The 16,261-nt window shown below is 57.5% G+C and overlaps 1 protein-coding gene across 4 annotated transcripts in view; it reads left to right on the top strand.

The window, feature by feature from the left end:
* The window catches only part of AP2A2 (adaptor related protein complex 2 subunit alpha 2), a 67,849-nt gene that overhangs the window by 38,493 nt on the left and 13,095 nt on the right, over positions 1-16,261 (top strand). For 3 of the 4 annotated variants that reach the window (XM_068978599.1, XM_068978602.1, XM_068978601.1), the window contains 9 exons: positions 483-625; positions 2,341-2,534; positions 3,173-3,302; positions 5,187-5,288; positions 11,731-11,839; positions 13,043-13,193; positions 13,942-14,110; positions 15,029-15,166; positions 16,069-16,251. In XM_068978599.1, the coding sequence (XP_068834700.1) occupies positions 483-625; positions 2,341-2,534; positions 3,173-3,302; positions 5,187-5,288; positions 11,731-11,839; positions 13,043-13,193; positions 13,942-14,110; positions 15,029-15,166; positions 16,069-16,251 (1,319 nt within the window). The remainder of the gene's footprint in view (positions 1-482; positions 626-2,340; positions 2,535-3,172; positions 3,303-5,186; positions 5,289-11,730; positions 11,840-13,042; positions 13,194-13,941; positions 14,111-15,028; positions 15,167-16,068; positions 16,252-16,261) is intronic. The other variant, XM_068978600.1, reaches the window with a different exon arrangement.

Here is a 16,261-nt window from a genome sequence, read left to right on the forward strand (position 1 = left end):
ACCTCTGCTTTTAAAACGGCACTGTCTGGTGGTCCTTTTTAAAGCAGCACTTTCTGTGCTGACAGAGACCTGTTGTGAACCTGCCTTGCCGTGGTCTCCCAGGAGAGGCCGAGTCGCGCTGCCATCAGGGTGGGGAAACAAGCCCTTCTGGTGGTTTGTGTGACTTTTCGGGTGGGTGATTTGTCCTGCCACTGGGTGAAATGAGAGATTATTTAGAGTGTGTTGTCCTGCCTAAATGATAAACATCTCTGAAAGGTTAAGTTGCTGGTGAGGTCAGGGTGGCGCCGCAGGGCTGTGCTGGCGGGGTTGTGCTTCTGCTGCTGGCCGGCAGGCTGCTTTGGGGTCTGCGAGGGACCCAGACACTCGGCTCTCACGTGCCGACCAGCTCAGCAGCGCTGGGTGCGAGCCTGACAGTGTGGCGGTCTGGCCGGCTTCCTGGAGGTGGGCCCAGCGCCCTATTCCTGTGCTGCCCCTTCCCGCAGGCGACAAAGCCCTGGACGGCTACAGCAAGAAGAAGTACGTGTGCAAGCTGCTGTTCATCTTCCTGCTGGGCCATGACATCGACTTCGGGCACATGGAGGCCGTGAACCTGCTCAGCTCCAACAGATACACCGAGAAGCAGATCGTGAGTGTGCGGCGGGGCGCCTGGCGCCTGGCTCTTGCTCTGCACCTCCGTCTGTCTGGGGATTTCCCCAGGTTTAGGTGGGAGCTGACGCGAGGGCACCGTGTCCCGGGGGCCCATCCCAGAGGGCGGGGAGGCACGCTCCCTCCCCTCAGTGCCCACGCACGTGTGCCCCCCCGCCCCCCACTGTTCCTAATCTGGGCGCAGGTGCGCTGGTTTAAGAGCAGAGGGCGGGTGTCTGCGCCTCGCCCAGCCCCAGTGTCTGCCTCAGTGTCTGCCGGGGTGAGTGCCCGTGTCTAGGCCCTGAGGGCCCCCAGCTTGACGCCTCCAGCCCTGCGCCCGCCTGGAGCAACATGAGTTACAAAAATTTAACTTCCAGAAAGTGAAAAAACACACTTGATGCCCCAGGGACTTTGTTAAGTTTTGGTGTTTACTCACCAAGCAATGGGCTTCCCAAGTGCTAGTGGTGAAGAATGGGCGCTCGTGGCAAAGCCTCTGCCTGCCAATGCAGGAGACGCGGGCTCGATCCCTGGGTTGGGGAGACCCTCTGCAGTAGGGAATGGCAGCCAGTTCTAGCATTCTTGCCTGGGAAATCCCATGGACAGAGGAGCCTGCCAGTCTGCTGTCTGTGGGGTTGCTGAATCAGACACGACTGAGCAACTAAGTGCATGTGTGGGTACGCGCACACACATACACTCACACTCACACAGACACACACACGGGCACACACACAAACACGTGCACACACACACTCATGTACACACACGTGCGCACACACACAACGCACACACACACACACAAACTCGCACACGTACACATTCAGACATGCACGCATGCACACGCACGCACTCACGCACACACACAAACTCGCGCGCACACACGCACACACACACACATACTCACACACTCACTTACACAGTCAAACTCACTCCCACCAAGAAATTGCCGAGCGCCTTCCATAGGCCCGGCAGTGTGCTGGGGGCCCTGGGGACACAGTGACCGTAAGCAGGGGTGGACCCGGCTCTTCTCCAGGGGTGAGGCCGTCAGACAGCTCCCTACAGAGAGCGAGCAGAGCTGTGGCTGACGCCAGGAACCGTGGCGGGTGGGGCCCTCTGGACTCTGAGCAGTGGGCAGCTAGTAGGCAGGGCTCTGAGGGGCAGGAAGACCTGAGCTGAGGCTGAGGCTGAGGCCAAGAAGTGGATGGGGCGGTAGGGGCAGACAGGGCACCCGTCAAGGCCCATGTCTGGGAGGGCAGGGTGGCCAGAGCCCAGAGCAGAAGGCGAGCTCCTCCTGAGACGGACAGGGCTGAGAGGTGCTGCTTCTGAGTGGGGAGGGCGTGGACAGTGGGGACAGCAGGAGGCTGAAGTTGGCCCGGCGGTGAGGGGACTCTGGGACCTTGAGACGGCTGAGAGAGGGAAGGTGGTCCGCAGTGTTCCCATCACAGCCGAGGCAGGCCCTTCATCCTGTTCAGGTCCCCGTGGACCAGTGACTGGGTTGGGGAATGGGGCTCCAAGGTGTCTAATGCCCGTGGGGACAGTGCCTCAGGTTTGTCCTGCAGAACTGTCCGAGGAGGGATCTGGGGACAAGACTCGTGTTCTCAGGAGAAGGCAGGTGGGCCCTCTGTGGCCTGACCGCAGCAGTGTGCCGAGCACACTGGGGTGGGGCTGGGGGCCGGCCTAGTGTGTCCAGCGGGGGTCTCTCTGCTCTCTGGAACCCAGGGCTATCTCTTCATCTCCGTGCTGGTGAACTCCAACAGTGAGCTCATCCGCCTGATCAACAACGCCATCAAGAACGACCTGGCCAGCCGCAACCCCACCTTCATGGGCCTGGCCCTGCACTGCATTGCCAACGTGGGCAGCCGGGAGATGGCCGAGGCGTTCGCGGGGGAGATTCCCAGAATCCTCGTCGCCGGGTACGTGTCTGGTGGCCTGCTGAGGGCACGGTCACCTCCCGCATGCATAAGTCAAGTGTGTGAGTCCTGCAGGCGCTATGGGTCTCTTAGCCTCCCATCTCGGTCACAGCCGTGGGGAGGAGGCGGGTCGGGATTGCCGAGTTAGTCGTCAGGAGGTCCGTACAGGCCTCTGTCCTGGGCCAGAGCCTCACCCGCCTCTTCTTGGTCCCCGTGGGCTGTGGCGGCCCGAGCTTGATTGCGTGGAGAACCCGAAGCAACCTTTTCCCGTGTGTCCCTCCAGGCCCCTCATGGGTGCAACTCTGTCCCCTGGGGGCCGCGGGGTGTCGTCCGTGGGCTCCGGTCCCCTGGGGGCCGCGGGGTGTCGTCCGTGGGCTCCGGTCCCCTGGGGGCCGCGGGGTGTCGTCCGTGGGCTCCGGTCCCCTGGGGGCCGCGGGGTGTCGTCCGTGGGCTCCGGTCCCCTGGGGGCCGCGGGGTGTTGTCTGTGGGCTCTGGTTCCTTTAGGACTGTGGGGTGTCGTCCGTGGGCTCTGTCCCCTGGGGGCCGCGGGGTGTCGTCCGTGGGCTCTGGTTCCTTTAGGACCGCGGGGTGTCGTCTGTGGGCTCTGGGCTGTGCTGGCCTCACTCTTGCTTGTCTTTCAGAGACACCATGGACAGCGTGAAGCAGAGCGCCGCCCTGTGCCTGCTGCGCTTGTACAGGACGTCCCCGGACCTGGTCCCCATGGGCGACTGGACGTCCCGTGTGGTGCACCTCCTCAACGACCAGCATCTGGTGGGTGCCTCTGGGTCACGCCCACCCTCCCCTGTGGGGCAGCCTCTTCCCGGCCAGGGCCACGTGAACAGCCTCGTGTGACTTCCAGGATGGTGAGGAGGACACCCCTGGCCCGGCCGTCGAGCTGGGAGGGCCTGCAGGGGGAGGCTGGGAGCCCCTCCCTGGGGTCAGGGCAGGGGAGCCAGGGCCTCTGACGCACCCTGTCCAGGTGTGGAGGGGCTCCTGCTGGTGGGGCAGAGGCAGCACAGCCCAGCACGTTGCAGGGGCGCTACGTCCACTGGGGGCCTGCAGAGACGTGTCTTTCTGCACTCCGTTCAGGGCTGCCGTGGGGCTGTCCTATGGCCCCGGGGGCTCTGACACACAGGCCGCCTAATCCACACGGCCGGACGTGAGCCAGGCCCGAGCCTGCTCTGTGTCGTCGGCCAGAGCAGCGGGATGTGCAGTGAGGTAGTGTCTGGGTTGGCCATGAGTCACAGGCCCTTGTCCACGCTGGCGCTGGGAGGTGGGGTCAGGTAGGAGCTGATGCCAGACAGGTGGCCTTGTCTTGCTGGAATCCTGTCTACAAATGGGAGAGTCAAGTTTCCACATGGAGTTTCCCATTGAGCACAGAGGCGTTAGCATGTTAGCTGGCTACCGTGTGTTTTCCCAGAAGAGACATCTGCCTTAAAGATGAAGTGAGGACTGAACGGTCCACACAGGGGGACCCACGGGGCGAGGGCGGGTGGCCGTGCGGGCTCGCCTGCCGTGGGGCAGCCTGCAGCATCCCTCCATGTCCCCACACTCATGGGGGACGTGGGGTCCGCGCAGGCGACCTCTCCTTGGGGCGGGTGTCTCGGCCAGGAGGCCCCGCTCCTGGGCCGTCCGTGTGCCCGGCTGTCTCTCCTCCCTGTGTTCTCATGTGCGTGGCTCTGCAGCTGGTGGACGCATTGGTGCCTGCGTGGGTCCAGGCCGCAGGAGCCCAGTGGTGGTGGGCAGGGTGGGGTGCGTCGCAGCCCAGGGTGGACTGGCGTCTGTCTGCTGTGGGCTCTGTGTCGCGCATCTCCCAGCTTTGCCACCAGAGGCCTGGGGTCGGCTTCTTTGGTCTCAAGGTCGGGGATCCCCCGGAAGAGGACCCCTTGTCCACCCAGAAGAAGCAAGCAGGCCCTTCTGGGAGCAGTAGGATAAGTGGGGGGCCGTGAGGCGCAGAAATCTCCGCGTGCATCCGGCCCCTCCTGAGTCCGGCATGGCCCAGGCATCGCCCAGGAGGAGGAGGAGGAGGAGGAGGCAGCCTGGGCGTGGGGGCCCCTGGCCCTCTCTCCTCACAGCTTCTTTCTGCACAGACCACTGCAAGCGTGCAGGGAACATGGGGCACCGCGCTGGGGAGCTGACCAGCTCCCTTGACCTCACTGAGGGGATCAGGTCTCATCCAGGCCCAGTGGAGCTCCCCAGTCAGGGGGCAGAGACATGGCTTGGACCACATTTGAAAATGGGGAAGAATGGGCTTTCCTGTTTTCCACTATCTCAAATTTGGGTTGGAAAGATTCCTGTGAGTCTGAACGTAATGTGTCCATCCCTTTGCAGTCCACACGGAGTGACCTAGGTCAGGGGCACCGAGGGGGTGGGGGGGCGGACACGGGGCCTGGGGCTGCTGCCCCGTGCAACCTCCCTGAGGCAGGGCTCCAGGCTGAAGCATGCCGAGTCTCCACGTTTTCAGAGAGAAGGGTAAGCAAGGCAACAAGCGACGTGTGCATCTCGCTTTCTTGAAGCATCGAGGACTGATGGGGGTGGCCTCGGGGTGGCCAGCTGTTGCTGAGTTTAACATTTTGTTTAGAAGACTAGTTTCAGATGAGAGGCCATCTGCAGGTCCTCTGGCGGGCGTCTGAACGTGTGTGTGTGTCTTCTCAGGGTGTGGTAACTGCCGCCACCAGCCTCATCACCACCTTGGCGCAGAAGAACCCGGAAGAGTTCAAGACCTCTGTGTCTCTGGCTGTCTCCAGGCTAAGCAGGGTGAGTCTGCTGACGGGGCGGAGCTCGGGGTGGGCTTGTTGCTTGTCACGTCATCTTGCTGGCGCGTCCCTCTCGGAAGCAAGGCCTCTGGGCGGTCTGCGGTTCGCGGGTGGACGTGTGTCTTGGTCAGTGACTGGCAGGCTTTCCTCTGACCCCGTATCAGGGGTGTCCTGCGGGCGCAGGAAGCGTGCCGGGCAGAGCCCCGCCCCCGGCGGCCGCTGCGCGCTGTGCGGCGCCTCCTGCTGACGAGGGCTCGCGGCCCCTGTCGCTCTGTGACCGGCTCGCTCTGATCATCAGGGTCGTGAAGTCATGGAGTTGTTTCTCCTGCTGATGGTTGAGGCGTGTTGCCGGGCAGCGTGTTCACCTCTCTGTGCCCTGTCTTGCCCACCTCTTGGCTGTCCCCTCTGAAGGCCACTGTGAGGAGCCTGCGGCCCCCTCCCCGGCCTGCGGCCTCTTGGCCTTAACCCTTCTGGGCACTTTATCCTGTTGCTTTCTCACCTACATTTTCTTGATCACCCATGAGCTAGGGCAGCTCAGTGTGTTTGCTTGCTTTAAAAAACTTTTTCTCAAGATAATGTCCCTTTGTTTTATCTGTTTTGGCCACACCATACAGTAAGTGGGATCTTAGTTCCCCGACCAGGGGTTGAACCTGTGTCCCCTTCTCTAGGACCATGTCCTCTGAACTACGGGACCACCAGCGAAATTCCTTTATTGGCATCTTGAATCCCTTCTTTTGTGAAGAGCCTCATCAGTCTTTCACTCCTTTTTCCACGATGTGTCTTTTTTGTTGTTTTGTGAAAACTCTTGTTTACTTTTTTGGCAGTACCTCTCGGCATGGAGAAGGGAATGGCAGCCCACTGCAGTGTTCTTGCCTGGGAAGCACAGTGGAGCCTGGCGGGCTGTAGTCCATCGGGCCCCGAAGTCAGACACGACTGAGCAGCTAAACCACCTCCCGGCGAGTGGGGCCTCGGTTCCCGACCAAGGCGGAACCCCCTCGCCCTGCAGTGGAAGTGTGGGCTGCCACGGAAACCTCCTCTTTGTGTTTTTCAGATACGAACACTTTGTTGGTTAGACTGGGTTAAACCAGACAAAATTTCCAACATTTAACCATTCAGTTCAGTTCAGTTCAGTCGCTCAGTCGTGTCTGACTCTTTGTGACCCCATGAATCAAAGCACGCCAGGCCTCCCTGTCCATCACCAACTCCCGGAGTTTACTCAAACTCATGTCCATCGAGTTGGTGATGCCATCCAGCCATCTCATCCTCTGTCGTCCCCTTCTCCTCCTGCCCCCAATCCCTCTCAGGATCAGGGTCTTTCCCAATGAGTTAGCTGTTCGCATGAGGTGGCCAAAGTATTGGAGTTTCAGCTTCAGCATCTGTCCTTCCAGTGAACACCCAGGACTGATCTCCTTTAGAATGGGCTGGTTGGATCTCCTTGCAGTCCAAGGCACTCTCAAGAGTCTTCTCCAACACCACAGTTCAAAAGCATCAATTCTTTGGCACTCAGCTTTCTTCACAGTCCAGCTCTCACGTCCATACATGACCACAGGAAAAACCATAGCCTTGACTAGACGGACCTTTGCTGGCAAAGTAACGTCTCTGCTTTTTAATATGCTCTCTAGGTTGGTCATAACTTTTCTTCCAAGGAATAAGTGTCTTTTAATTTCATGGCTGCAGTCACCATTTGCAGTGATTTTGGAGCCCAAAAAATAAAGTCTGACACTGTTTCCACTGTTTCCCCATCTATTTCCCATGAAGTGATGGGACTGGATGCCATGATCTTCGTTTTCTTGCCAGTATTCTTGCCTGGAGAATCCCATGGACGGAGGAGCCTGGTGGGCTATGTCCATGGGGTCGCAAAGAGTCGGACACGACTGAGCAACTTCACTCACTTAGTTTTCTGAATATTGAGCTTTAAGTCAACCTTTTTACTCTCCTCTTTCACTTTCATCAAGAGGCTCTTTAGCTCCTCTTCCCTTTCTGCCATAAGGGTGGTGTCAATCTGCATATCTGAGGTGATTGATATTTCTCCCGGCAATCTTGATTCCAGCTTGTGCTTCTTCCAGCCCAGCGTTTCTCATGATGTACTCTGCATATAAGTTAAATAACCAGGTTGACAATATACAGCCTTGACGTACTCCTTTTCCTATTTGGAACCAGTTTGTTGTTCCATGTCCAGTTCTAACTGGGGGACTGGAATGCAAAAGTAGGAAGTCAAGAAACACCTGGAGTAACAGGCAAATTTGGCCTTGGAATACAGAATGAAGCAGGGCAAAGGCTAATAGAGTTTTGTCAAGAGAACACACTGGTCATAGCAAACACCCTCTTCCAACAACACAAGAGAAGACTGTACACATGGACATCACCAGATGGTCATACCGAAATCAGATTGATTACATTCTTTACAGCCAAAGATGGAGAAGCTCTATACAGTCAGCAAAAACAAGACCAGCAGCTGACTGTTGAAGAAAATAGGGAAAACCGCTATACCATTCAAGTATGACCTAAATCAAATCCCTTATGATTATACAGTGGAAGTGAGAAATGGATTTAAGGGCCTAGATCTGATAGATAGAGTGCCTGATGAACTATGGAATGAGGTTCATGACATTGTACAGGAGACAGGGATCAAGACCATCCCCATGGAAAAGAAATGCAAAAAAGCAAAATGGCTGTCTGGGGAGGCCTTACAAATAGCTGTGAAAAGAAGAGAGGCAAAAAGCAAAGGAGAAAGGGAAAGATATAAGCATCTGAATGCAGAGTTCCAAAGAATAGCAAGGAGAGATAAGAAAGCCTTCAGCGATCAATGCAAAGAAATAGAGGAAAACAACAGAATGGGAAAGACTTAAGATCTCTTCAAGAAAATTAGAGATACCAAGGGAACATTTCATGCAAAGATCGGCTTGATAAAGGACAGAAATAGTATGGACCTAACAGAAGCAGAAGATATTAAGAAGAGGTGATAAGAATACACAGAAGAACTGTACCAAAAATATCTTCACGACCCAGGTAATCATAATGGTTTGATCACTCACCTAGAGTCAGACATCCTGTAATGTGAAGTCAAGTGGGCCTTAGGAAGCATCACTACAAACAAAGCTAGTGGAGGTGATGGAATTCCAGTTGAGCTATTTCAGATCCTGAAAGATGATGCTGTGAAAGTGCTGCACTCAATATGCCAGCAAATTTGGAAAACTCAGCAGTGGCCGCAGGACTGGAAAAGGTCAGTTTTCATTCCAATCCCAAAGAAAGGCAATGCCAAAGAGTGCTCAAACTACCGCACAGTTGCACTCATCTCACATGCTAGTAAAGTAATGCTCAAAATTCTCCAGGCCAAGCTTCAGCAATACGTGAACCGTGAACTCCCTGATGTTCAACCTGGTTTTAGAAAAGGCAGAAGAACCAGAGATCAAATTGCCAACATCCGCTGGATCATGGAAAAAGCAAGAGAGTTCTAGAAAAACATCTATTTCTGCTTTATTGACTATGCCAAAGCCTTTGACTGTGTGGGTCACAATAAACTGTGGAAAATTTAACCATTCAGTTCAGTTCAGTCGCTCAGTCGTGTCCAACTCTTTGAGACCCCATGAATCGCAGCACGCCAGGCCTCCCTGTTCATCACCATCTCCCGGAGTTCACTCAGACTCACGTCCATCGAGTCTGTGATGCCATCCAGCCATCTCATCCTCGGTCGTCCCCTTCTCCTCCTGCCCCCAATCCCTTCCCAGCATCAGAGTCTTTTCCAATGAGTCAACTCTTCGCATCAGGTGGCCAAAGTACTGGAGCTTCAGCTTTAGCATCATTCCTTCCAAAGAACACCCAGGGCTGATCTCCTTCAGAATGGACTGGTTGGATCTCCTTGCAGTCCAAGGCACTCTCAAGAGTCTTCTCCAACACCACAGTTCAAAAGCATCAATTCTTCGGCGCTCAGCCTTCTTCACAGTCCAACTCTCACATCCATACATGACCACGGGAAAAACCATAGCCTTGACTAGACGGACCTTAGTCGGCAAAGTAACGTCTCTGCTTTTGAATATACTATCTAGGTTGGTCATAACTTTTCTTTCAAGGAGTAAGCGTCTTTTAATTTCATGGCTGCAGTCACAATCTGCAGTGATTTTGGAGCCCCCCAAAATAAAGTCTGACACTGTTTCCACTGTTTCCCCATCTATTTCCCATGAAGTGATGGGACCGGATGCCATGATCTTTGTTTTCTGAATGTTGAGCTTTAGGCCAACTTTTTCGCTGTCCTCTTTCACTTTCATCAAGAGGCTTTTTAGCTCCTCTTCACTGTAACCGTTACTGATCTACAAATATGACAGCAACTTTATGTGGCTCAGCCTGCTCTGCGTTTAAACATCTCGTCGTGCTCTGTACCTTGCCATCTCACTCTGGTGAAGTCTTCTCTGATCAGAAGCCCCATGTGTTAATATATTCAGGCTTCCTGATCCTTTCCCCTGGGGTTAACGCCTTTGTGTCCCCAGACGTGTGGTCTGTCCCTATTCTGAGGGCTCACTGTAGGTCGCCAGTCCAGCTGACCCGGCATCACTGTGTGGTGAGGCTTTTTCTTGAGTCCTGTCGTCCCAGCACCGCTGCGAAGGCCCCTCCCTCCACGCAGACCCTGGTTTCACTGTGAAGTAACCTGCCGTTGCGCAGACACCGCTGTCTGTGCTGAGCGTCTCTGGTTCTCTGTGTGTCTTGGCGCCAGTGACTTGACTTTGGGTTAATTTGATGTCCAGTGACACCAGTGACCCCCGCCCCCAGAGTCCCATGGGGGCCAGCTGTGCCTGTAGGTCGGTTTCGGGAGAATCCACGTCTTCGCAGCCTTAAGGTGCTGGCGCCTGTGGCCGTGGTGGGTCTCTCCAGTCACTTAGTCTTTAATTCCTGTCAAATACGCGTCATAGCTTTTCAAGGAGAGGTTCTGTTATTTTTGTTTAACTTATCTTTATATACTTTATTTTAAAAATGCTCAGTGATACCTTAAAAATGTTCTCATAAAATTCTGTGCTGGTTTGTGCTGGTGGACTTTGTATACTGATCTTGATGTTGGCAACTTTGCCAGACTCACCCGTGAGAGCTGGCAGTGTGTCTGTAGACTGCTTTGCGTCTTTCTGTTCCGTCGCGTGTTCCGTGGACAAGGGCAGTTCTTTTCCTTTCTGCTTTATTGCTCCAACTCAGACCTTCCCTGCAGTGTTGAAGTGAAAGGTGATTGGTGTGTTTTTCTACTTTGAAGGGAAAGCCTTTGATGTTTCGCTGTTAAGTATGACATTGGCAGGTTTTAACCATGTCCATGTCCTTTGCCACATTAAGGAAATTCCTTTTTATATCTTTGCTAACAATTTTATTAATTAACTGGTGAAGCCATGTGAACTTAGGGTTTTCTTTGTGGGGCAACCTCTAATTATGGATTCAATTTATTTAGTAAGTAACAAGGCTTCAGATTTTCTTTTATCAGCTTTGTCAAGTGGCACTTTCTTAACCGTTTGCTGACGTAGGTAAACGCTCAGGGGTGTGGGCAGAAGCCCCTCTCTTGGCCCGTCTTCAGTTTGCTGTTGGATGTTTGCCCTTTCGTTTTGCTTGGTTTATCTTGTCAAGTATCTAAGAATTTCTTTGACTTTGTTGGTCCTGTTTTGATTTTTGTACCTTATCACTTTCTGCTTCTATCTTTATTGTTTTCTTTTCTCCACTATCTTTGGGCTACTTTGCTAGTCTCTTCCAAACCCTTGAGAGTAATTCTTCAATACTTCTGTTTTTGTATTTGTTTCAAATATGTGCATTTAATGCTCTGAGTTTAACTCTGAGCCTGGTTCAGCTGCCTGAGGGACATTGGAAAGGCGGCCCTGGGTGGCGGCTGTGTCCCCGTGGTGGCGTGGTCTGGCGTGGCCGGGTTCGCTCCATGTGCCTGCACCCCGGCTGCTCTGCCCGGCCTGGAGCTGCTCTGCCCGGCCTGGAGCTCACCTGTTTCAGGTGATCTGGCGTCACGGCTGAGCTCTGTGAGGGGAGCCGCTCCGAGCCCCTGCCGTGGGGTGTGGGGAGGCGTGTGCAGCGGGTTTGCGGGTGTGCGGGTGTGTGCCGTCCCCGTGTGCGCGGGGGCGCCGTGTGTCATGTGCCCTGACCCTGTGGTGCAGGTGGTGGGGGTGAGAGTGGAGGCCCTGTGCCCGCGGGGCCTGCCCTGAGGGCGGCGGGGCGTGGGGCCAGGCGGGAAGGGTGGGGCTCCCACCCAGGTTCTGGGGGCCTGGGTCCTGAGGGCGGGGTTGCTGGCGGGCTGGGTGCCGCAGGCCCGTGTCCCTGGGGGCGGGGCTGTCCTTGTGTGGCGGCTCCTCTGGGGCTGGGGGCTGTGCTCCTGCCCCTCAGACCGGGCCGAGCGTGTCTGTCCTTAGCGCGCGGCGCGGGGCTCTCGGGGACGCCAGCCCCGAGTCCCCCCTCGCTGTGCTTCCTCGCAGATCGTGACATCGGCCTCCACGGACCTCCAGGACTACACCTACTACTTTGTCCCGGCCCCCTGGCTGTCGGTCAAGCTCCTGCGGCTCCTGCAGTGCTACCCGCCCCCAGGTAACAGCCGCGCAGAGCCTGGCGAGGGCTTGCTGCGGCCTGTTAACACGCCACCCTCCGCTCTCCCGGCGCCGGCTCTCTGGGCCTCTGATGCTCTCACAGCCCTTGGCCTTCCCGGAGCAGCTGGTCGAGGACGCTCACTCCAGTGCGACTGGGCTGAGCTCTGCTTCTGTGCATTCTGCACGTGCGGGGTCAGTTCCCTGTGGGTTTTTGAAACAGTCTTTTAAAATAATTCTTGAAACCGGTTGAAACTTCACATCCAAAACTGTGTGTGTTACTTTAAAGTGCATGTCATGGATATTGTTATGTTTGCTTTATTTTAAACGATGGCAAGTAACTAGAATCACTGGTTTGAGAACGCTCATGAGTTCCTGTTCCATACTTCCAGATTGCCTCCTACCAAGATGGCTTTCTTGTTGTAACCTCCGCACTTTAGCTTTCATTTGTTTTTGTACAGGGTATGTCTGTTAAATTCAAGTCACTCTGTGTCCTGAGTGTTTTTTATACTAAGTGTGAGGTGCTCGCCCTGCAGCAGAGCTGAGCAGGTGTGGGGCTCCATGAGGCCTCACCCCTCCTGCTGGCGGGCTTCCACCCCGCAGCAGGGCAGTGGTTCTCTTGGTGGAACTGGCCGCTGCCTTCTTCCTCCCAGGCTGGGGCGGCTCGGAGCCCCTGGGGGTGAGTCTCACTGTCGCCTCCTCCTTTCAGCCCCGCCCCGCCCCGGGCGGCCTCAGGGACCCTGCCGGCCCCCTGCCCAGGCGCCTGGGGGCCGCCCCGCCTTGAGTGGCGCTGAACAGCTGCTCTGGAGGCAGGCGGTGGTTGTTCCTGGAGTTCTCGTGTTTTTATTACTTTCTTAGTCCTTCTTGGTCTGCTTTGACTAGAAGCTAAACTTCCTTCTGTTCTCGCTGCTCTTTGCGTGTCTCTGCTTCTCCTGGTGGCAGGCAGTGGGAGGCCCTTCGTCCCTCCCCGCCCCCGCCAGGCTGTCATGCCGGGCGTTCTGTCACTGGGATTTTATTTTCCTCAGCTTATATGATCTGTATTTCAGCAAAGACTTGGGTCTCTGGCCGTCAAAGCCTCTTGACTTAGGCAGCCTAAGGGTTTGAGTCGGGATCCTCGCCTTCTGTCGACAGGCGGGAGGCAAGGGTTACCGGGGCTGGGGCAGGGCGGGCTGCGGGGAGTTGGCCAACGGCTGTCTGTTTTGCCCAGAAGACCCTGCCGTGCGCGGCCGCCTGACCGAGTGCCTGGAGGCGATTCTCAACAAAGCCCAGGAGCCGCCCAAGTCCAAGAAGGTGCAGCACTCCAACGCCAAGAACGCCGTGCTCTTCGAGGCCATCAGCCTGGTCATCCACCACGACAGGTGGGCCTGCGCGCGCTCTGCCCCTGCCCTCCACACGCAGCTGGGCGCCACGCTCTCGCCTCTCCTGGGGGCTCCCCTTCTCCTGGGCGTCCCACCGGGCCATCCGCTCCCCGGGCCACCCAGGCACCAGCGTGTGTGTCCTGCGGGCTGCGTGGGTCGAGGTTGTGGCAGGGAGGTGTGTGGAGGCCACGCAGGGTGGGGTGGAGGTGTTTCCAGGTCCCAGCAGGTGCACCCACCAGAGTGCCGTGGTTCCACGGACTGGGCACTGTTAGCAAGCTCCCCCGCCGGGGGGTGTGCCAGTCTTGGCCGTGTCTGAAGGGCACAGATGTCACGAGGACAGAGTGAAAAGCGAGCAAAGACCCCCCCCTCCAAATCCCCGTGGTGCATGGAGCTGGCGCTTGACACCAGTGACCTCTGTGCACCGTCCCCACCTGCGCTCGCCTTCTCCACGTTGGGGCTTTCATCCCGTCGGCCAGGCGGGCTCTCTGGCTGAGCGTGTCACCTCTGGTTGAGGCATGATGAAAACTCGGGTCTCTTGGCCAGTTTGGTGTGGGGGCTCAGGCTCCTGGCCGCCCTTGGCCCTTTGGAGGCGGGTCCCGTGGATGCACTCGGAAGCGCTCTGGGGGTCCTCATGTGGTATTGGCCAAAGTGAGCATCAGGCCTCGCGTCCTGGGAGGCCGTGGTGGCTCAGACGGCAGCCCTGGCCAAGCGGGGACTCCCTGCCCACCCGCCTCTCCCGTCTGTGCAGCGAGCCGAACCTGCTGGTGCGGGCCTGCAACCAGCTGGGCCAGTTCCTGCAGCACCGGGAGACGAACCTGCGCTACCTGGCCCTGGAGAGCATGTGCACGCTGGCCAGCTCCGAGTTCTCCCACGAGGCGGTCAAGACGCACATCGAGACGGTCATCAACGCCCTGAAGGCAAGCGCCCTCTTTCCCCTGTCTCTCAGGCCGGGTAGGAGCTACCGGTGGGCTCCGGGATCCTACACGCTCGGCCCCTGGGTGGTTCTGCACTCTGCCCCGGAGAGGCTGTGCGCACGTGGGCACCTCCCACTGGGTCTGGCACGTGAGCAGACCTGAGATCGGCGAGTCTGGTCTTCCTGGTGGAAGGATAAGATACTTTGTCCGTGTCTGCAAGAAAACTCACTCTTAGCGAAAGGATATTTGCTTTCCCAGGGAATTCAGATTCCAGAGCAGGAGCTCCTGCTTCGTGAGGTTTGTTCCTCAGGGTCAGACACAGCTGGTCGTGCACGTCAGAAAGCTGAAGGCGGGCAGGGGAGTTACAAGCTGCCGCCCGGCTCCTGCGCTAGAGCTGAGAACAGGTCTGACCCTGTTCCTTTGGGTTTACGTGTATTTAATAGACATTTTTGGTGTGAGTTTTGAACGCAAGGGCTTACAAGCGTTTGGAATTTGCTTTCTGGTGTTTTGAATTACGCCTAGGTGGTTGTGGTGTTTCTTCTAGTCGCTGCCTGGGTCAGAAAGACGCCCGTGTGGGCTGTGGCGGCTCCTGGCAGCACCTCTCCTGCTCTCCAGAGCCGCGGAGCGGCTGCGCCCTCACTTCTCAGGGTCTGGGGTGGGGTCGGGAGTTGGCACAGGTGACGCAGAAGGGTCCGGTCTGTGACCACACAGTGGGTGGCCTTTGACCCGCGCCCCCCCCCCCCCCACTCTGGGGACAGAGCAGGAGCCGGGGCAGTGGTTAGCGCGTGGCGGTTAGGGCTCCGCAGGACGCTGGACTGGGATGGTGAGGGGGCCGAGCTCCAAGGGGGGCACTGGGACGGAGGGAGCCCCCCCGCACCCGCCCAGCAGCCCTCATGCTGCTGCTCCTGTGCTCACCCCCAGACGGAGCGGGATGTGAGCGTGCGGCAGCGGGCCGTGGACCTCCTCTACGCCATGTGCGACCGCAGCAACGCCCAGCAGATCGTGGCTGAGATGCTGAGCTACCTGGAGACGGCGGACTACTCCATCCGAGAAGAGATTGTGAGTCTTGCGGCCTCTGTCGTTGTGGCCTCCGCGCTCGCATCTGGGCTGAGGCGCTTCTTCACGGGGTCTGCTGCGGGCTGGAGGAGAGTGCTGTGCTGTGTTCAGCGTTTTTGTCAGCGTTCTCAGTAGAGCTCCAGTTTCTTGGAGTCACTCTGCGGAGGCCCTGATCCTCACTCTCCACCTCCCCTGCAGAGGCCCCGGAGGCAGGGGGCTCAGCCCCAAGGGAGCGGGCGTGTGGGCACTGGGGCCAGCGTGCGGTGAGGGGCCTCCAGTGTCCAGCTTTTAGGGGCAGCTCTGGGCTTGGAGGACTTGAAGCCGAGGGCACTGACAAGGCGGGTGCTCCAGGATGGCCTCGGGGCTCGTTATGCAGGGTCGATGTGGAGGCCAGAGGAGGCGCACAGCGGGTAGACCGGGCTCTGGGGCGTGGTCAGGAGGTCAGGCCAGGGGCAAGGTGGGTGTGAGGGCCTCCGCCGCCAGAGGGCTGGGCTCTGGGTCCGCCGTCGATGCTGCCCAGGGCGGCTCCGTGCAAGCGGAGGCTGTGCCTGGGGAGGCGAGGGGCCTGCTTCCCACAGCCTGGAGCAGGCACCCCCGGGCAGCAGAGAATAGGCAGCAAGTGAGAAGGGCTGGTTGGAGCACAAGGCCGGCGAGGTACCTGTTCCAGCGGGGCTCACTGGCGTGGGTGTGGGCGTGGCTTCCTGGGCGGCTAAGTGCGGGTGGGGTGGGACGGGCCCACTGTGCCTCTTGCAGAATCCATTTCACTTACTCTCTGTTCTGCTTTGCGTGTCCTCTGCATCTGTCCTGGAACCTTAAACTTTCGGGATTCCTTGGAGAAACCGGGGGGCGCTCTGGTGCGGGTTCAGATCCTCCTGAGTCCCTTCCTGGGTGGCCATACCCTGCAGGTGCTGAAGGTGGCCATTCTGGCAGAGAAGTACGCGGTGGACTACACGTGGTACGTGGACACCATCCTGAACCTGATCCGCATTGCCGGCGACTACGTGAGTGAAGAGGTGTGGTACCGCGTTATACAGATCGTCATCAACCGGGACGACGTGCAGGGTTACGCCGCCAAGACTGTGTTCGAGGTGCGCCGGC

The sequence above is a fragment of the Capricornis sumatraensis genome, chromosome 8 (genome assembly GCF_032405125.1).
Source record: "Capricornis sumatraensis isolate serow.1 chromosome 8, serow.2, whole genome shotgun sequence".
Classification (NCBI taxonomy): Eukaryota; Metazoa; Chordata; class Mammalia; order Artiodactyla; family Bovidae; genus Capricornis; species Capricornis sumatraensis.